A 21,481-nucleotide genomic window follows, 5' to 3' on the forward strand; every position below is an offset into this window, starting at 1 on the left:
ATGAAGAGGATGTTTCCTGTAGTGGAGGAGCCTCAAAGCAGAGGTGCACCACCTCAGAATACGAGGATGTCCCTTTAGAACAGAGATGAGAAGAAATCTCTTAAGCCAGAGGGTGGTGAATCTATGGAATTCATTGCCACAGACGGCTGAGGAGGCCGAGTCATTGGGTTTACTTAAAGCAGAGGTTGGTAGGTTTTCAATTAGAAAGGGTGTCAAAGGTTATGAAGAGAAGCAGAATGGGTTTGAGGGGATAATAATGATGGAATGGCAGAGCAGACTGAATGGGCTGAAGAGCTTTATTCTGCTCCTATGTCATATGGTGTTACCTATTTAAAAACAATCTTTAAGCAAAGTCCGGACCTGTTGGGAAAACTAGTTCCATCCCTGCAGAGTGGCTCCTTGGGGAAAATATGAGATTGTTTGCAAATTTGGTGTGACAGTTGATCCGAAGACGTACTTTGGACCATATGCTCACACCAGACCATCAAATTCATGCGAGCTTAGATAATTGTGAACCGCTGTCAACCCCCTTCTCCCTGGCCTTAGCCTCTGTGAGAATTGACTACTTACTGGCAGAGTCCCTAGTCTTTGCACTCTGACTTCACTGAAAATGAGGCATTCGAAAGTCTACACTCACAAGTAGTAATGGGCAATGTAGTTTTAGTTGTTGCCAACATTAAGCACTTGTGTCCAGCAGTCTGAAAAGATTTATTGTTAAAATGATGTTGGAACCAGACACTGCAGTGCCCAAGGAAGCTAAATTTGACTCTGTGCTGAACTGAGGCCATGTCCTGCAGCTAACAGGCTCTTGAATCAGCTGCTGGCTTCGTGTCTGTGGACTTACTTCTGAGAACTTCAGTACTGAATGCTACTTGCTTACTTTTATTGTTTGCGCGATTTTTTTTAAAAAATGATTTCTGTTGGGCTTCTTTGCTTTGTGACTGTAAGGAGAAGAATCTCAAGGTTGTATAATGAATACATACTTTGATAATAAATGTACTTTGTACTTTGCAACAGTACAAGGTCTCTGCATTGTGAATATTGAATGCCTCTGAAGTACATTACTGTGGCATGTAAAACTGAATGACCTTTCACTGAAATGATGGATGTAAAACTTGGGAACCACTTATAGACTGAAATTTGTACATCTGATTTGGGGTAAGAAGTACTGGACATTTTGTTTCAGTGGAGTCTGCCAGAAATCATGGATATTTCCTGAAGGTTGAATCTTATGGATCTAGCTTTGAGATCCTGCAGAAATCAGAGGTCTATGCAGATGTGTTCATACCACCTGGGAAACAAAGGAGTCAGCTGGCCAGGGTGTTAACTGATGTGTATGTGAGTCGGGGCAAAAAGCATAGAAGGAAAAAGTCTGGTTCCTTTTCTGTGCCTGTCTGCTGCTGAGTTGCTAATTGTGCTCCTGTTGGATTGTGTGAGTCAGACTGCAAAGTGAGGCACATCTAAAATGGGAGAGTGATAGTGCAGGGAGGAGAAATAGTATGGGGCACGTCACAAAGAGATCCCCATGTGGAGAAGCACTTGGATGTGAAGGAAGAGGTTATCTTTTATCTCAGCAACTTTTTTGCAGTTTGTAGAAACCAGAATTTTTTATACACTTAAATGTATTGAAATGGTTGACACAGTTGACAGTTCCCCAACCTCTGAGTCATAAGGTTGTGATTACAAGTCCCATTCCAGACTTGGGAATGATAGTTTTGGTTTAGACTGCAGAGCAGATGCAGTGCTTCTCTGCCAATACTGCTATATCTATGATGTTAGGTCATCTTTCTGCCTTGGCACCTTGAGACTTTATTGCGAAGAATGATGGACGTCCGTTGTTCTTCAATGAATATCAGTTGAAACAAGTGTATTTGGACTTCACCATAGAAGTGTTTTCTGTGCACCGTCTCTTGGGTGTAAATGCAGAAGATTCTGCAGATGCTGCAAATCCAGAATAATACACACAAAATACTGGAGGAACTCAGCAGGCCAGGTAGCATCTATGGAGAGGAATAAAGTCATAATTTCAGGTCGCGATCCTTTGTCAAGATTGTTAGGACAAGAGGGCATGACTTCAGGATTGAAAGACGTCCTTTTAGAACTGAGATGCAGAGAAATTACTTTAGTCAGAGGGTGGCAAATCTGTGGAATTTGTTGCCACGAGTGGCTGTGGAAGCCAAGTGATTGGGTGTATTTAAGGCAGAGATAGATAGGTTCTTGATTAGCCGGGGCATCCAAGGTGAAAGCAGGGTAGTGAGGACTGGATGAAGTGGGTCAGCCCATGATTAAATGGTGGAGCAGACTCGATAGGCCGAATGGCCTACTTCTGCTCCTAAATCTTATGATCTTTAAGATTGGAAAGGAGGGCTTATTCCCTTTCTTTTCCAGTCTTGACAAAGACTCTCGGCCCGAAATGTCGACTGTTTATTCCTCTTTATAGATGCCTCCTAACCGGCAGAGTTCCTCCAGTATTTTGTGAAGCAATTTGTTTCCTGTAAACCTGAAAGGAAATATTTTCTGACTGACGTGTTCTTTCTGTCAGGATATTTTGGGTTTTATTGGCTCAACCAAATGAATGTCAAGTTTAGGAACAATACCACCACTGTGTTTAATACTCCCATCCTAATTCTCCTCTGTAAAGCTGTCATCACATTTCATGTATAAAAGTAGTGACCCTTTCCAACCCTCTCGCCCTGTACCTGCTGAACAGGAGGCAAGAGTCTTCCAAACACTTCGTGGAAAGTCTAAAGTGCACTTCATGGTTGCATGGCAATGAGACCGGGTCTGTTTAATTGTTGCAGTAATGACTGCGTGTATTTTGTTCTTTAAAATCAGGTAATGACTGTGCTTTGTTAACATCACAGCAATGACAGTGTTTGATCCCTTATTGAGGCAGCTTGTGATGGAAGGAAAAGAGTTCGAGTCAAAGGCTCAACAACAGGTCCTTTAACTGTAAACACAAAGTACACTGCAGATGCTGGGGTCAAATCAACACGTACAACAAGCTGGATGAACTCAGCAGGTCGGGCAGCATCCGTGGAAACGAGCAGTCAACGTTTCGGGCCGGTCCTGACGAAGGGTCTCAGCCCGAAATGTTGACTGTTCATTTCAACGGATGCTGCCCGACCTGCTGAGGTCCTTTAACTGACCATGTCCACTCCAATCACCAAATATCCATCTATAGTACAGATTGGTATGGACATGGATTCCCAACCTGGGGTCCACAGACCCCTCAGTTAATGGTTGGGGTACTCACTGCCTGTTATGCCATTGGCTTTTAGGGCTGCAATGAAGGTCCTCTATCGCTGGTGGTGTTCAGGGCTTCCTTCCTCATGTCAGTAGCTTCTCCTCGGTTTTCACTACCGTCAGTCATGCAGTTCCCGGGTGGAGACTCAGGAATACTGTTGCACTCAGATGTAGAAGGGCTCTTCATTGCTGTTTCCATAACAATTTTGTTTCACCAGTCTAGTCTGTTGGCCCTGAGCTGAACCTCTTAAACTAGAGGACCAGTGGACCACTGTTAGACTGGCCTCTACCCTTTGACCTGTTTGGCATGGGAATTGGTCTGGTGCCATGGGAAGCCAACTGAGCTTAGTTTCATTCCAGAGGTAAACAAGATGGCTCTCCGTAGCAGAGGTGGTTCGGGAGGGATGGGTAGAACAAAGGGAATATTTGATAGGGTGAGAAAATATCTTGTCTTTCCGAGGTAGCTCTTTTGTACAATCCAGCCCTTTCTCACTTTCTCTGCTAACTTGTTTTCTCTCCTTCCCAGTTCCAGTGAAGGGTCCCCGGCCTGAAACCTTAACTGTTTCTCTTTCTACAGGTCTTGCCTGACCTGCTGAGTATTTCCAGTGTTTTCTCAATTTTCCAGTATCTCCATGTTTTTGAAATGTTCTTTAGTTTGTCCAAACCATTTTATTAAACTACCTCAGTGCCTCCACAGATAACTGTCAGATGATTAAGAGCATATTGATCCAGTACATCTTTATTTCAACCATTATTCTAATGGTATTTGTGGAGGCTGCCCATTTTCTGATGCTGGAAGTTGAGACTAAGATACCTTTGGCTATTTCCTGGCTGCATAACACTGAAAATTGCAATGTTATGTACCTATTTATCTAAAGAAAGTAAAATAACAATGAACAGGAGTAAAACTATCGGGTGATATGACCAATGTAACAAAAGCTTTGTATTGAGTTACTGCTAATTTTATACCTTGTAGACAAGCAGAACACTGGGAAAAATGTTATTAAGGATTGAAAGCATTAAGAAAATAGTATCTTAAAACAAGTTACAGTTAACTTTCACTGAACTGCAATATAAAAAGGAATACAGGGAAACAATTGAAATGATAATCAAGAGAAATTAGGGAATTACATATTGAGAAGAAATTTGTCAATAATGGTTCATCGCAGAAGCATGAAGGTCCGATTTCAAACTATGTGAAATGTGTAGATCCAATACAAATATTTTGCAGAACAATGCTGATTTGCTGATTTATTTATTTATTTAGTGATGCAGTGTGGAACAGGCTCTTCTGGTCCTTTGAGCCATGCAGCCCCAGCAACCCCACAACACCCATTAACCCTAACCTACTCACAGGACAATTTACAATGACCAGTTAACCTATCTGGTAATCTTTGAACCATGGGAGGAAACCAGAGCACCCGGCGGAAAGCGGTGCAATCCACGGGGAGGATGTACAGACACACCTTGCAGAGCAGCACTGGAATTGAACTCCAAACTCTGGAATGCCCAAACTGTACTGTGGCGCCCAAGCCCAGGGAATTTTTAAATAAAAGATGAAGGAAGTTGTGAAAACTATTAAAGCATATTAGAGACAAAAATGGGATTATGTAGGAAGGTACATAATGACCAAACAGCGATAGCATCACGACTGATACTTACAGTAGTGCTGATGAGGGAAACTGGCATAATAAGTTTCAGAGTAAATTTCATTATCAAAGTGTGTGAGTGAGTGTGTGTGTGACATTCATTTTCCCACCAGCATACTCAGCAAATCTATAAAATAGCAACTGTAACAGAATCATTGAAAAATCAGCCAGAGTGCAAGAAAATGACAAGAAAATGTGGAAATGCAAATACAAAATAAATAACAAGAAGTTGAGATAATAAATAAAACGCCCTAAAAGTGAGATCAGTGGTTGTGGATCCATCTCAATGGATGGGCAAGTGAGTGTGGTTATCCCCTTTTATTAAAGAGCCTGATGGTTGAGGGTTAATAACTGTTTTTGAACCTGTTGGTGCAAGTCCTGAGGCTCTTGTACCTTCTACCTGAATGGCAGCAGCAAGAAAGGAGCTTGATCTGGATGGTGGGGATCTCGGATGATGGATGCTGTTTTCTTATGACAACGTTTCATGTAGATGTGCTCAATAGTTGGGCCTGTGATGTACTGGACTGAATCCACTACCTTGTGTAGGATTTTTCGTTCAAAGGCATTGATGTTTCTATACCAGGCTGTGATGCAGCCGGTTAATACACTCTCCACTACGTGTCAGTAGAAGCTTGTCAAAGTTTCAGTTGTCATGCTGAATCTCTGCAGACTCCTAAGGAAGTAAGAGATGTTCCTGTGCTTTCTTTATAATCGTACTTAAATGCTGGGTGCAGGACAGATCCTCTGAAATAGTGACGCCCATAATAGTCATGACATTCAAAGGAAATCACAAAAGATATAAGACTAATATTTATAGTGCCTAATTTCAGCAGTAAGACTGGAATTAGGGACTGTAAATATTAGGAAGTCATAATAAAGGCAATAAGGGAAGTTCTTTGAAAATGAAAATTTGCAGGTGTTGGAAATCAGAAATAAAAACAAAATGTTGGGAAAAAAACAGCAGGTCAAGCAGCATCCGTGGAAGGAGAGACAGTCAACATTGGAGGTGCATGGCCTATTGTCAGAATGGAAGAGAGATGGGAGATGAATTTGAGTAAATAGTAAATGAGAGAAGTTTGATGCTATAAACTGAAAGGATAAAGGCCCTGTTTGAGACGGATTGCACAGACTTACATTAAAAGAAATTGGGGAAGGTGTAGCATTAAAAAAAGGAACATTGCCAAAGGCCTGCCAGATAGACAGTGTGATTTCTGTAATTAAGGAAGATAAAGTACAGGGAACTAGGAATCATTTTGTCTTCATGTTATTAGCAAAGAAAACAATTACTTAAGAATTATTTTTTTAAATCGTGTAGGAAGTTATTGGTAGTTGACGTAGATTTCAGAAGGGTACCTACATTATCTGAGGAGTGAGCAGGTAATGTTGCAGAAGTGGTACACTGGAATTTTGGAAAGCTTGTCGATTAGATATTGTATGGTACACTCACGTTTAAAATAACAGGATGCCGAGACAGAGAACAAATAGCAGAATAGCAATTTGAATAAAAATCAGCAGAAGCTTTTCAAAGTACTTACTATGGTGCTGGCAAAAAATACTACGCATCTCATGGACCTGTCACAGAACCAACAAATCGGTCCTCAATGAGATCAAAACAAGTCTCTGTCTGGAGGCTCAAATGACAAGATTCCACCTATCGTACTTTGGGCACATCGTGTGAAGACTGGCTTGAATTGCTTCTCTCTCTCTCTCTCTCTCTCTCTATCTATATCTATACATATATATTTTGCTATCTCTGTCTCTCCTACACATAAATTAGAATATAATGCACCCCCACAATGTAGTTACAATCATACTACAAAATAAACAGAAGTATTTACCTTAAGTACGGTATACAAACAACATGTACACATTTACACATCCTCAGTACTAAAGAAATGGAATATTCTCCATGTATGGCAGGACAGGCACCATAAAGCCAACTCGAGTGCATCAGTTCGGTTTAGGACCCATTATGAGAATATACCAGGGCGAAGACATTGAAGTGCACTGCGATGACAGCAGAATGACCAGGCAGTGTGTGTAAGGAGTGCTTTTACCGAGCACCCTCTTTCACAGACTGAGATGGGTCACATCAAAATGGCTTAGTGGAGTAGTTGCAGACACATTCTGCTTCTTCGTCAATGCAATATGGAACCTTACCATCCTGATTAGCGTAGGGGATTCATTATCACAAGAAACAGTTAAGAAGGTGAGTAAGGGAAACGTCATGGTAAAAGGAATGAAGGGATATGTTGATGCAGTGAAAGAAGCACATGCGGAATATTCGCACTGCTGTGATCCTACTGGCTGACTCGTTTGTTTATGTGCTGGAAATATTAGATAATATAGTACAGGATGATATTTTTGGTCCTTCTAATTCTCTCACTTTCATTTCAGGACAGGGTGAAACAGTGCTTTGTAGCTCCCAATATAAAGACAAAGGACACAGATGCCCTTGTGCAGGAGAGAGACCAGTTTTGCACGTGTGACGACAAAGAAAAGTATGGCACCTATGAGGAGAGAGGCTACAGCACAAGTGGGGACACCGAACCAAGCAGCAAATACAATGAGCCAAAAGACTATGAAGACACAATGTAAGAGTTGTGTGAAAGTCATGAGATACCTAGAATTAGGATATGTTTACCACGGTTTGAGACCATCGCCTACTTTGTTGGTCAAAGTACTGATTGGAGCAAGGCAGAGCTGTGGGATGTGCTCTGTTGTAGCAGAGCTCTTAAAGAATAAGCAAGTTTCCAACAGACGATACATTTTATGCCACCAAATGGGAATAGCAACTTGTTACCCATTGGTCTGCCTTGATTAGGAGTTTTACATCAGTGTTGTGGGGAATGGATGAAATAGAGTCCTTGTTGATTTGTTTTGGTGAGACTCCTGATGTGTTGAATCCTCTCAGATCCTTGAGCTCAAAAACCCAAAGGTGTTAGATTTGGCTCATATCCGTGTGGAGATAATGGCCCTCTTTACAAGGGAGGCAGAAAATAGTGGACATTTTACTTTCCAAAGTTCAAAGTAAGTTTCATTATCAAAGTACGCGTATGTCACCATATTGAACCCTGAGATTCATTTTCTTCTGGGCATACTCAATAAATCTATAGAATAATAACCATAACAGAATCAATGAGAAACCACCCAACTGGGGCGTTCAACCAGAGTACAGAAGTAAAAAAAAACTGCAAATACAAAAAAAGAAAGAATAATCGTAAATAAATAAGCAATAAATGTCGAGAACGTGAGATGAAGAGTCTTTGAAAATGAGTTTTTAGGTTGTGGGAACATTTCAGTAATGGGGTAGGTGAAGTTGGGTGAAGTTATCCCCCTTGTTTCAAGAACCTGATGGTTGAGGGGACAGTAACTGTTCTTGAACCCGGAGGTTTGGGGTCGTTTTAGGGAATCCAACTTGGCTGTAATGGTTTGTGAACATTCTGTAGTTACACTGTGCTTATTTTTGTAAAGCTGTTATTGAAGAGAGGAAGAGGTCATATCCTGCCTTATCAAGCACTGATGCCCAAGAGAAGAGAATGAAAATGGATAGTGTGCTGCAGAGAATGAGGATGACACATGGAAGTTGTGTTCCAAGTCATTTTGCTATAGATGAAATGATTTTTCCAGCAGGACCTACGCTGATAAGCCCTGTTCAGATTGTAGGTGTAGGCCATGGATTTGCACCTTGGAAAGTTTCCAGGGGGCAAGCCTGGGCAAGGTTTTTTTTATGGAAGACCAGCAGTCGCCCAAGCTGCAAGTCTCCCCTCTCCACGCCACCGATGTTGTCCAAGGGAAGGGCATTAAATTACTGTATAACTTGTATGATACCTGAGAAGGGGAAAAATTCTGATGAGGTCCCCAAGTATGTTAAGACCTCATTTGGAGTGTTGTGAGTAGTTTTGGGCCCCATATCTCAATGGATGCACTGGAATTGATGAGGGCCCAGAGGAGGTTCAGGAGAATGATCCCAGGAAGCAAAGGATTAATGTATAAAGAGCATTTTAAGGTTCTGGGCCTATGCTCAATCTAATTTAAAAAGATGGGGGGGAATTCTCTTTGAAACAGATCAAAAATTGAAATGCCTAGAGAGAGTGGACATACAGAGGATATTTCCACTAGTGGGGGAGTCTAGGACCTGAGGATACTGCCTCAGAATAGAAGGACAAACCTTCAGATCAGGAGGAAATTCTTGAGACAGAAGATGGTGAATCTGTGGAAGCTCAATCTGTGTATGAAGCTTAAGTCATCGGTTATATTTAAAGTGGAGGTTGCTAAGTACTTAATTAGTAAGAATGTCAAAGAATATGGGGAGAAGACAGGGGAATGGGCTTAAGAGGGAAAATAAATTGCCTATGATCGAATGGCAGAGCAGACTAGATGGGCCGAATGGCCTAATTTGTTCCGATGTCTGATAGTGTTCCTAAACATGTTGACTTATGCAAAAATAGTTATGGGTTCAAATTACAATCTGCAGGAACCAAGAAAATAAACACACTTGTTCTAACAATATGAACAGCCACAAGTTAAATTTCTTGTTGACTGGTTTGGACTTTATTCTGTTACAGCTGTAGACCAGTGTCGCCCTGCAAGGACCGTACTGCCGATCCGTTTGGCTACCCAAGAAGCACATCATTGTCCTCAGAGGTGACCCCTGCCAGTGAGCAGCCAAGCTCCCTCCAGGAGCCCAGGTCCATAAGCCGTGGTGAACTGGACTTCACAGACGACACAGATAGTTCCCAGTCTATCGGCCTAGTCACTCAAGATGACCAAGCTCCTCAAGGATTCTCATTCTTGGAGGTAACTATGGGTGTCTGTTTTAACAATCAGCAAGGGCTTCAATACTTCTGTTTACATTCTCCTTGAGCACTAATTGTTAGAACAGAGCAACAGAGTAGAAGGCAACAAAGAACCTGGATGGTGCTTACTCTGCATTGCCTCAATGCTGCCAATGATGAGGCTTATTCCAGTTTTTTTAGAAAAGAAGATGGAAAGAAGGTAGTCTTTCTAATGGAGAGAAGAGATTAACTGACATGTTGCAAACTACATTTGGGACTATAGACATTCACTTGTTGTACCATGAATAATGTCACCAGAGAGACACTGAAGCTGGTGGTTATAGAAGTGTTTTATTCAGCGAAAAACAAACAGTAGGAATCATATTGAGACACTTGTGGAGGAAGAACCCTTCTGACCCAATATTACATGACTTTTTTATATGCTAGAGATCAAAAGTATAAGTACAGTAGGGCAATTCTTGTTACAATGCATCTAAACTTGGAGACAGTGCAAAAGGGAGGATAGGCAGGTGATAGAGAAGGGACGTGCTCAGTCCGATGGTTTAAGATGTGTCTATTTTAATGCAAAGAGCATTATGAACAAAGCAGATGAGTTTAGAGCGTGGCCTAAACTATCGACCAGTGAGTCTTTTTTCAATGGTTGGTAATTTAATGGAGAAGGACCTGAGAGGCAGGATGTATGAACATTTAGAGAGGCATAATATGATTAGGAATAGCCATCATAGCTTTGTCAAGGGCAGGTCATGCCTTACGAGCCTAATTGAATTTTTTGGGGATGTGACTAAACACATTGATGAAGGTAGAGCCGTAGAAGTAGTGTATATAGATTTCAGCAAGGCATTTGATAAGGTACCCCATGCAAGACTTATTGAGAAAGTAAGGAGGCCTGGTCAGATCCCACTTGAAACTCTGTGCTCAGTTCTGGTCGCCTCATTATAGGAAGGATGTGGAAACTGTAGAAAGGGCACAGAGGAGATTTACAAGAATGTTGCCTGGATTGGGGAGCATGCTTTATCAGAATAAGTTGAGTGAACTTGGCCTTTTTTTCTTGGCGTGACGAAGGATGAGAGGTGACCTGAAAGAGGCGTACAAGATGATGAGAGGCATTGATCGTGTGGATAATCAGAGGCTTTTTCCGCAGAGCTGAAATGGCTAGCACGAGAGGGCACAATTTTAAGGCGCTTGGAAGTAGGTACAGGGGAGATGTCAGGGGTAAGTTTTTTACGTAGAGAGTGGTGAGTGCGTGGAATGGGCTGCAGGAGGCAGTGGAGCCGGAAACAATAGGGTCTTTTAAGAGACTCTTGGAATGGTACATGGGGCTTAGAAAAATAGAGGGCTATGGGTAAGCCTAAGTAGTTCTAAGGTAAGGACATGTTCAGCACAGCTTTGGGTCGAAGGGCCTGTATTGTGCTGTAGGTTTTCTATGTTTCTAATGCTTCCTTTGAATTACATATAGTTTTCAAACACCACTTTCTTTGCACCTGCACTCCAGATACCCAAAACAAATGTTAATCCCCACTGACTCTAGGCTGCATTCATGCATATGCAGACATCTGAGGTCTAAGTGGAGTGTTTGTGATTGACCCCAACCTGCAGCTCCAGCCCATTATTCTGAGCTGCATTTAAAATTTAATCTGCAATCCACTTCAGATCTGAAGATTGGTTGCTAGTGAAATTAATATTTGCTATATATCCTAACCCCAGAATACACCTAACTCTCCTATCTTTAAAATAGTCCAAAATTAGTATGTTTTCCTTCAGGGGAAAAACTTGCCCTGATAGATAAGGATAGGTAAAGGAGAGCTGGTGGATATTGTTAACGTGGATTTTCAGGAGGCTTTTGACGTGCCACAGATGCCGCTGTTTAATAAGGTAAGAGCCCATGGTATACAGGAAAGATACTAGCATAGATAGAAGATTGGCTGACTGGCAGGAGGCAAAGAGGGGGAATAAAAGGGGCCTTTTGTGGCTGGTTGCTGTTGTCTAGTGGTGTTCTACAGGGGTAGGAGTTGGGACCGCATCTTTTCACATTATATATCAATTATTTGGATGATGGAATTGACGGCTATGTGGCCAAGTTTGTGGATGATACGAAGGTAGGTGGAGGGGCATGAGTGTTTAGGAAGCAGGGTGTCTGCAGAAGGACTTGGATTGGGGGAATGGGCAATTAAGTGGAAGATGGAATAGAGTGTAGAGAAGTGTATGGTCATGCACTTTGACAAAAGGAATAAAGGCATGATCTCTTTTTTTTTAATGGGGTGAAAATTCAAAAATCAGAGGTGCAATAGGACCTGGGAGACTTTGTGTAGGATTCCCTGAAGATTAACTTGTCAGTTGAGTCGGTGATGCAGAAGGCAAAGGCAATGTTAGTATTCGTTTTGAGAGGACTGGAACACAAAAGCAAGGATGTAAGCCGTTGGTCAAACTGTCCTTGAAATATTGTGAGCAGTTTCGGACCCCCTAACTAGAAAAGATGTGTCAGCATGGGAGAGGGTTGAAAGGAGGTTCGCGTGAATGAAAGGGTTAATGTATGAGGAGAGTTTGAGGACTCGGGGCCTGTACTTGCTGGAGTTTAGAAGAATGCAGGGTGGATCTCATTGAAAACCATTGAATATTGAAAGGCCTAGTTAAAGTTGATGTGGAGAGGATGTTTCCTATAGTGGGGGAGTCTAGGACCAGAGGGCACAGCCTCAGAAGAGGGACGTCCATTTAGAACACCAAATAAAACCAAAGAATAGAAGGCACAGAATCCGGCTGTCTATCTCAGCGGCATATGAAGTTTATGCTCTCCATGAGCTCTTCACATTGAATACTTATTTGGGGGGGGAAACGTAATATAAAATTTACACACAGTCAGAAGACACAGGGAACGCTCAAGTTAGGCAACATATGTGGAAAAGGAAACAGTTAATATTTCAGGCTGGAAAGACATAAAATTGACCACGAGCCCTCACTGCTTCCTCAGCCTGTGACCACGCTGGACAGCTGTGCCCAGAAGAGTCGGATCCAGCTCGGCAGGAAGACTTTCCGTCGGGCACCGACAAAGCACAGGAAGGGAGGCTGGGAAGACCAGATCGATGGCACAGACCAGTTTTCTGAAAGAAATATGGATCCATGCATGTACAGAGATTCAACAGGTAAGATAAGGTTGACGGCATGGAGGATGAAAAGGTCACTTTCAGCTGAATGAGAGTAGTAAATACAAGGAACAATGGATACAATGGATTCTGCCTAGATTAATCAATGTAGTAAATCACAGTATGTGTTCCAAAGGGTAATTAATTCATCTTTCTTTGTATAGAAGACAGTAGGAGGGGCTAGCCATCGTCCTTTCAGGCTCACCCTGTCATTCAGTGCGAGGTCTCACCTCCTCAGGGTCAGATCCCCCAGCCCTCTGACCCTTTCAAAAATTTATCCATTAGCCACCTTAAATTTCTTTAATGTTCAGGTGCCTTGCTGTTCGGCCTGGGCAATCATGTCTCTCCATCCATCACGGTCCCTGACCCTCCGAATTGTAGTTGTTGCCTCCCCTGTTTCGAACCGTGATGTTAATCCATCTATCATTCTCATTCTCTGCCTGCCTCTGCTTCTTTTTATTCCAGCTTTCCAGTTGTAACTAAATGTTCTAATGTCTCTCTTCATATGATGTGTCCAAAGAATTTTGATTGCTGTTTTCTGATTTCTTTTAAGTAATGCACGTTATGTTTTCGTTCTCTGTAGAACTTCTTCATTCGTTATCCTGTCCATATATGATACACATAGCATTCTTCTGAGAACCATATCTCTGCTGCATTGATTCTTTTTTTCCATTGCGTTTGTGATGGTCCATGACTCACAGCCATACATCAATATAGGACTAATGTAGCAGCTGAAAGTTCTAAGGTGGATGTCAATTGCTATTTTCTTGCTCATTAGGATGTTTCTCTTTTCTGTAAATGCTGTTCCTGCCATTGCTATTCTTGCTATTATGTCTGTTTCGCATTTGCCATCAGATGTTACCCATGATCCAAGGTACTTGAAGTTGTGGACTTGTTTCAGGATTTAATTTTCCAGTACGATCCAACAGTTTGGCATACAGGTTTCCCCCACTATCCGAAGGTAGAGCGTTTCGATTAAACGGTTCGTAAGCCAGAAAGTCGTAAAGTGAAGAAGCGATTACCATTTATTTGTATGGGAAAAATTTGTGAGCGTTTGCAGACCCAAAAAATAACCTATCAAATCATGCCAAATAACACATAAAACCTAAAATAACACTAACATATAGTAAAAGCAGGAATGATATGATAAATACACATCCTATATAAAATAAAAATATTTTTCTGCTATCATTGCAGCACTGTCTAGCGTAGCGAAAATCTCACGTAAGCGCTCTCGGCAGCACTATTGGCACAACCGCTCTCAGCAGAAACACTCTCTCCAGTAACCTTTAAGCTATGAAGTTGCCAAATCACACCAAATAACACATAAAAATACACAGCCTATATAAAGTAGAAATAATGTACGCCCAGTGTAGTTTCACTTACTGGAATCGGGAAGACAGCGAGCACACTGATGATGGTGTGTTAGGCTGAGATGTCGGAGGTTGGGCTGGTGGGAGGTAGAAGAGACTGGGGTGTCATCTCATCGCCATCTGTTTCCATCAGGGCAGGCAGGTTACTAACGTCTTCTATGTCTGCCTGCCTCGATGTCGAAGATCGCGGTTTGTCGTCTGCTGTGGCTGATGTGGAAGGCTAGAAAAACGACAGTACGCTTGACTGCTTAGCCTCACGCATTTTTCTATCATACAGTTCTTTGTAAGCACTCAAACCATCCTGCAAATATGCCCTAAACCTCCGTACCCTTTCAAAATTAAAGTCGTACTTATTCTGCATCATTGCAGCGTTGCCAATCACAGTGAAAATCTCACTCAATTGCTTCACATTCAGTTCCTGGACGACTTCACTTTCAGGCCATTTGCATTCGGTTTCAATTGTTATCCTTTCCTCTTGCAATTGCACCAGCTCTTCATCTGTCAGTTCTTGGTCATGGGATGCCAAAACCTCTTCAACATCATCTACGTCAACTTCCACAAACCCAGCCTCCTTAGCCAAACTCACTACGTCCTTACTTTGTTCACCACGATTAAAACGCGTAATTATGTCTAGTTTTATGCTAAGCGTAACACCCTTACGAGCTTTTTTAGGGTTCTCCGATACCTTAGAACTTATCTTGCTAACGGATGCACAAAATAAATCGGAAATAAAGCACAGATGCTCACAGGCACGTGTTTAAGCAATGCCGGCTAGAATACAGTTCCAGGGGAGGAGCTTGGCTGCTCAGGGCGTGCACTGCCTTTTTTCGTAACAGTGAAAACACTTTCTGTTAGCAAAAACAGGTAACCAATGGAGGTCTTTCGTAACAGCGAGGTGTCGTAAAGCAAACGTTCAAAAAACGGGTGCCACCTGCAATCAGCTTTCTTTGATATTACCATTACTTCAGTTTTCTTTTTGTTTAAGGTTAGGCCAAGTCTTTCGCTCTCTGTTCCTAAACCCTGATCTTAAACCACATCCCCTCATTCTGTGCTCTGTCACTACTAAACACATTGTGACATCTGCCCCTTGGGATCTGATACGTTTCAATAAGGACAACAGGGCTTGTTTGCAGGATGGTTTGAGGGCTTACAAAGAACTGTATGATAGAAAAATGCGTGAGGCTAAGTATACATTTCAACAGGCACAACCTGTTCAATTCTTGACATCCTTGCTATCCTCCCACTCTCGTGCCGCTTGTCACTCGGAGACGTTGGAGTGTGCAGAATTAGCCACTTGCCAAGATCCAATAAGAAGTTAGGCTTCAGTAGAGCAGCCATTGTGTGAGTGGTCCGGTGTTAGAGTGGGACTTCTGGCTTTGGCTTAGAGAGGGTTTGGTGAGCAGAAGCGGAGGCTGCAGGCAGGTTCTTTTCACTTAATTTTCCTTTCTTTCTTTCTTTTAGTACATTTAGAACAGTGGGGATACTCCTTTTAGAGGGCACGGGAAGGCAAGGAGAACTCTATTTTCCTTGACGACCACACCTGCAAGAAGTACATCCGGCTGCAGCTTTTAACAGGCCATGCTATGGAGTTGGAGCTGGAACTGGATGAACTCCGGATCATTTGGGATGCTGAGGGGTTGAGCAACAGGATAAACAGGGAGGTAGTTATGCCAAGGTGCAGTTCACAGGTAACTGGGTGACCATCAGGAGAGGAAGGAGGATAGACAAGCCCTGTGACCGTTCCCCTCAATAACAGGCATACTGCTTTGGATACTGTTGGGAGGGGGAGATGACCTAGCAGTGGTCAGGTCTCTCGCAATGGGTCTGGTTCTTCACTCAGAAAGTTATGGGGGAGAAGGGGTGAGCTGTAGTGATGGGAGATTTAATAGTAAGGGGAACAAACAAGAGATTCTATGGGCAATAACAAGATTCCTGTATGGTCTTTTGCCTCCCAGGTGCCGGGGTCAGGGACATCTCAGATCAAGTCCGCAGGATTGTTAAGTGAGCTGGTGAGCAGCCAGAGGTCACTGTCCATGTCGGTACCAGTGTAGGAAGGGTCACAGGGTTCTGCAAAGTGACTCCAGGGAGTTTGGTGTTAAATTAAAGGACAGGCCCTCCCGGATTGTGAACTCAAGATTGTTACCTGTGCCCTGTGCTAGCAAAGCCAGAGATAGGAATGTCGACGTACAGACTCCTTGCAGACACGAGGGGAATTGAACCCAGGTTCCTTGGATTGTGCTGACCACTACGCTACCAGATCTCCAGTTAGGGAATGAGACAGGGCAAATAACAGAAGTTTGTGTAGGGGAGCACTTTGAATTTAGTGATCATAATGCCATTAGTTTCGAGGTAATCAAGGAAAAGTATTGGTCTGGCCCTCGGGTTGAGATTCTAACTAAGGCCAATTTTGATGGTATCAGAAGGGATCTGGCAAGTGTGGATTGGGATGGGCTGTTTTCTGGAAAATGTGTACGTGGTAAATGGGAGGCTTTCAAAGGGGAAATTCTGAGAGTACAGAGTTTGTATGTTCCTGTCAGAATAAAAGGCAAGGATAACAGGTTAGGGGAACCTTGGTTTTCGAGAGATATTGAGGCCCTGGTTAAGAAAAAGAAGGAGGTGGATAGTAAGAATAGACAGGAAGGGACAAATGAGGTGCCGGAGTATGAGACATGCAAGAGAACACTTCAGGAAGTAAAGACTCTAAGCCTCTCTTGACAGGACAGTCTTCACATTCCCAGAACTGACCTAGTGAATCCCATTTGGTCTGCTCCAATGCTAATGTATCCTTTCTTAGGTAAGGAAACTAGAACTGTATAGTGCTCTGGTTCTGCTGTAGCCCATCTCTGTATAATTGTAACACACTTCCCTATTTCTAAATTCCAGTCTCTTTACAATAAGCACCAATAATGCCACTTTCCTTCAGAAATATTTGGTGCATTTGTGTTCACAAGGGCACTTATAGCCAGCGTCACTCACTGTGTTTCATTTAGAGAAGCAGCGTGTTAAACAGACCCTTCGAGCCCACTCGCTCAGTTACACCATGAGACCAGTTAACCTACTGACCTGTCCATCTTTGGACTGTGGGAGGAGACCGGAGCACCTGCAGGAAACCCACCCAGTCACAGGGAGAACGTACAAACTCCTTACAGGCAGCAGCGGGAATTGAACCCCTTTCCCTGACGCTAGTATAGCTTTATGCTAACCACGACACCACCCTGCAACCCCTGAGAGAAAGGAATAACAAGATAGTATTCAAGGTTTGTCAACCGTTCAGAACTCTGATGGCAGAAGGGAAGAAGTTGTTTCTAAATTGTTGAGTGTGGGTCTTTTGGCTCCTTACGTCCTTCCTGATGATAACTTTTTAAAACTCCATTTAAATAAAAATATGTTTTTTCATTCCTTTGAATGGTGTCTTTTGACCTCACACATTAAACTCGATTGCCAGATTTTTGCCCACTCAGTCCGTCTATCTATATCCCATTGCAAAGTCATAATATCCTCTTTACAACATGCTCTTCCAGCTATTTTTGTGTCATTTGCAAACTTGAATACCTTCTACAGGTTAGTAATATAACTAGTAATGTAACTGAAATCTGTGAACTAATCCCTGGGACCAGAAAGCAGATACAAAGATTCAAAGTACAGGTGGCCCCCATTTTTCAAACGTTCGCTTTACGACAGCTGGCTGATAAGAAAGACCTACATTATTAGTACCTGTTTTCGCTAACCAAAGAGGATTTTCGCTTTTATGAAAAAAAACGACGCCCGCTTACCCCAAGAAAGACTACCATGACGGTGAAGCCTTGTGCGGGCAGTTGTGTGCGCATACATAAGTACATATGTGTGTATGTGAGTAGGCGTGTACTTGCCGATTTTTTTTTTCTCCAAATCGATTTTGGCTCACTGTCTTTCCGATTTTGATCAGTGAAACTACACCGTACATATAATATTTCTACTTTATATAGGCTGTATATTTATCATATCATTCCTGCTTTTACTACACGTTAGTGTTATTTTAGGTTTTATGTGTTATTTGGTTTGATTCGGTAGGTTATTTTTTGGGTCTGGGAACGCTCAAAAATTTTTCCCATATAAATTAATGGTAATTGCTTCTTCGCTTTACGACATTTCGGCTTACAAACGGATTCATAAGAATGCTCTACTTTCGGATAACGGGGTAAACCTGTACATTTATTATCAAAGTATGTATGCAGAATACAACACTGAGATTTATCGTCCCACAGACGGCCACAAAACAAAGAAAACTATGGAACCTGTTTGTAGAAAAAAAACATCAACAGTTCCCATGCGCAAAAAAAAAGCAAATCATGCAAATAGTAATAAAAAGAAACCAGTGAGAAACGCAGAATATAAGCACAAAATCAAAGGAGTCCAGGCATATTCAGTTTAGTTCAGTGCTCATTATCTGCAGGCTGCCCCAATTCACACCGATTCAATATTGCCCAAAGTAGCAACAAAAGAAGGAATGACCAGAGACCAGAAATGCATCGTAACGTGAACTACAGAGTCCAATCCACAAACCGTGTCGGTTAAACCTTGCTCAGGACTCCGGACTGTCCTCTGAGAGAGTGAGAGACCATTCGAATGCAGTGACCATTCTCTGGGAGCAAGAGTAAGAGAGAGAGAGAGAGAGACCATCGTACATAGACCCCTTCCTCTGGCAGCAGCAAGCAAGGGACTGGTTGATGGCGCTGAACACCCACTCGTCTTCCTCACCCAGCTGGATGACTTCAATCTTCCTCAGCGCTTTCACTGATGAGATCGGTGGGATATGGAATTGACCATAGGCTCACAGCCCGTCTCCAGGATTCTTGGCCTCTAGGCCACGAACCTCACTCAAAGCCGCATGGAACACCCTCGGAGACAGCAGCTTGCCAGATTGCTCAATCAACCTGAAAACATGCCACCAAAATGTAGATCACAGCAGCAGAACCCCTCTTGAAAGAAAAAGAAGTAGTTTTGTGAATCGTCTGGAGGGTGCCGCCTCGGTCGCATTGTTTGTTGACGCCATCTTCCGCCCTTCAAGATTGTTTAGTGTTATTTCCAGTACACAAGTGTAAAGGGGATTGAAATAATTGTTTTTTCAGATCTGATGCAGCACAAAAAAGCACAGTAAAATAAAAGAAAATTATGTAAATATATAAGAAATATGAGTAGGAATAGGCCATCTGGCCCATCGAGCTATTCCGCCACTCAATAAGAACGATTGATCTGACCATGGACTCATCTCCACCTGCCTGCCTTTTCCCCATAACCCTTAATTCCCCAACTATGCAAAAATCTGTCCAACCTTGTCTTAAGTATATTCACTGAGGTAGCCTCCATTGCTTCATTGGGCAGAGAATTCCACAGATTCACCACCCCTGGGAAAAGCAGTTCCTTCTCATCACCATCCTAAATCCACTCCCCCGAATCTTCAGTCTTTTTTCCCTAATTCTAGTCTCATCTATCAGTGGAAACAGCTTATCTATCCCTTCCATAATTTTATATATTTCTATAAGATCCCCTCTCATTCTTCTGAATTCCATCGAGTACAGTCCCAGGCGACTCAATCTCTCCTCATAGTCTAACCCCCTCATCTCTGGAATTGTCTATACAAAAGGTGACTCCGACAGGAAATGGTAAAGTCATGGTGGTTGGGGGTGTGGAGGGGTGGGTTAGTGGGTGGAGGTGTTGGTCTGTTTGGAGAAAGTATCTGTTCTTGAGTCTGGTGGTCTTGGCGTGGATGGTACAGTATGTAACTCTGCCCTGGTGGGAGTGTGACAGACAGTCCATGAGCAGGTTGGCTGGGATCCTTCATGATATTGTAAGGTGTTGCCTTTCTCCAGCACAATTTTGTGTATATGTCCTTGAGGGCAGGAAGGCTGGTGTTGGTGTAAATGATTCATGTGCTAACATGTCCGTGAATGAAACATACCTTCTTCAGCAAAGTGCTGGTACGCAGGTGACAATCTACATATGTGCAGGAGGGGATTGGGTGAATGGAGCAAAGATTTGCAACTGCAGTATGGAGACTGGAAGGAAGGAAATGAAGAGATACGGTACATTTCACTTAAGCTTATGAAAAAAAATTATCTTCTCTCATCAGAACCCAGGCCATTGGAACAAGAAGAATTGACTACAGAGGACGACAAAGACTGTGAGAAACCTCAGGTGTTACCGTGTCAGAAAGTTGCAATGTTTCCTGGAATGGACCCCGCAGTACTGAAGGTAAAGTTCTTTGGAACTTAAAAAGCACAATAATATTCTGCTAATCTGGAATTTCGGACTGATTTCAGCTTGCTACAAGAATTGTGGTGCCAGTGCCTTGAGTGAGTTTGGTTAAATTGTTAAGCTGACTCGGAGGAAAAAAAAATCATACGTATAAAAGAAATGTGTGATTTTTAGCTGGTCAGTTGTCAGTCTACAAGCATCAGGTATGGACTTGATGGGCTGAATGGTTCTCAGCTCTGCCTGAACAGTTTACTGAACCAATAAAGTTAAAACTGCCCCAGGCCTTTCAGATGGAGGTTATCAGGTCCCAGGTGCAGGGCCAAGACATAAAAAAAATTACAAGTAACCAAATAACAAGTGCAAAGAAAAAGGAATAACAAGATGGTATTCAGGGTTCATGTCTATGTTCCTTATGAGGGGTGGAGACGGGTGAGGCCGGGCAACTAGGTCTGGTGAAGCTGTGTAGGCCAGTCCCCTGTACAGTAGATACAGTGGGTTACAGAAACATTGATGAACTCTGACCATACATACCTTCAGCTTTGGACAATAGAGAAGGGAGGTCATCAATGCCCTTGCTCAACTGGGAGCTAAGAGCCCATGATGGTTCGGGGTTCATGAACAGTTCGGGAATTTGGTGGTGGAGGGGAAGGAACTGTTCCTAAATTGTTGAGTGTGAGTCTTCAGGTTCCTGTACTTCCTCCCTGTTGTACTGATGAAAAGAGGGCACATCCTGGATCGTGACAGTCCATAGTTGATGGATGGCACCTTCTTGTGGCACCACTTCTCGAAATTGTGCTTGTTGCTTGTGAAGGACTCCACAGCCCTGATGCATACTGTGCATTGGAGCCACCAAACAGGGCTGTGATGCCACCAATCAGAATATTCTCCACTGTACATCTATAGAAATTTTTGGGGTCTTTGGTGACGTAGCAAATCTCCTTTGGGGTGCCTTCTTCCTGAAGGCATCAATGTGTTGGGCCCAGAATAGATGGTCGGAGATGATGACGTACAGAAAGGTGAAGCTGCTCACTCTTTCCAGCACT

General features: G+C 42.7%; 1 protein-coding gene across 4 annotated transcripts in view; it reads left to right on the top strand.

Moving 5' to 3' along the window:
- The window catches only part of LOC132404048 (uncharacterized), a 267,886-nt gene that overhangs the window by 233,367 nt on the left and 13,038 nt on the right, over nucleotides 1-21,481 (top strand). For 3 of the 4 annotated variants that reach the window (XM_059988027.1, XM_059988026.1, XM_059988028.1), the window contains 4 exons: nucleotides 7,293-7,489; nucleotides 9,464-9,695; nucleotides 12,660-12,831; nucleotides 20,314-20,435. In XM_059988027.1, the coding sequence (XP_059844010.1) occupies nucleotides 7,293-7,489; nucleotides 9,464-9,695; nucleotides 12,660-12,831; nucleotides 20,314-20,435 (723 nt within the window). Of the gene's footprint in view, nucleotides 1-7,292; nucleotides 7,490-9,463; nucleotides 9,696-12,659; nucleotides 12,832-20,313; nucleotides 20,436-21,481 lie in introns of those variants that run through there. The other variant, XM_059988029.1, reaches the window with a different exon arrangement.

Source organism: Hypanus sabinus, chromosome 13, assembly GCF_030144855.1.
Source record: "Hypanus sabinus isolate sHypSab1 chromosome 13, sHypSab1.hap1, whole genome shotgun sequence".
Lineage (NCBI taxonomy): Eukaryota > Metazoa > Chordata > Chondrichthyes > Myliobatiformes > Dasyatidae > Hypanus > Hypanus sabinus.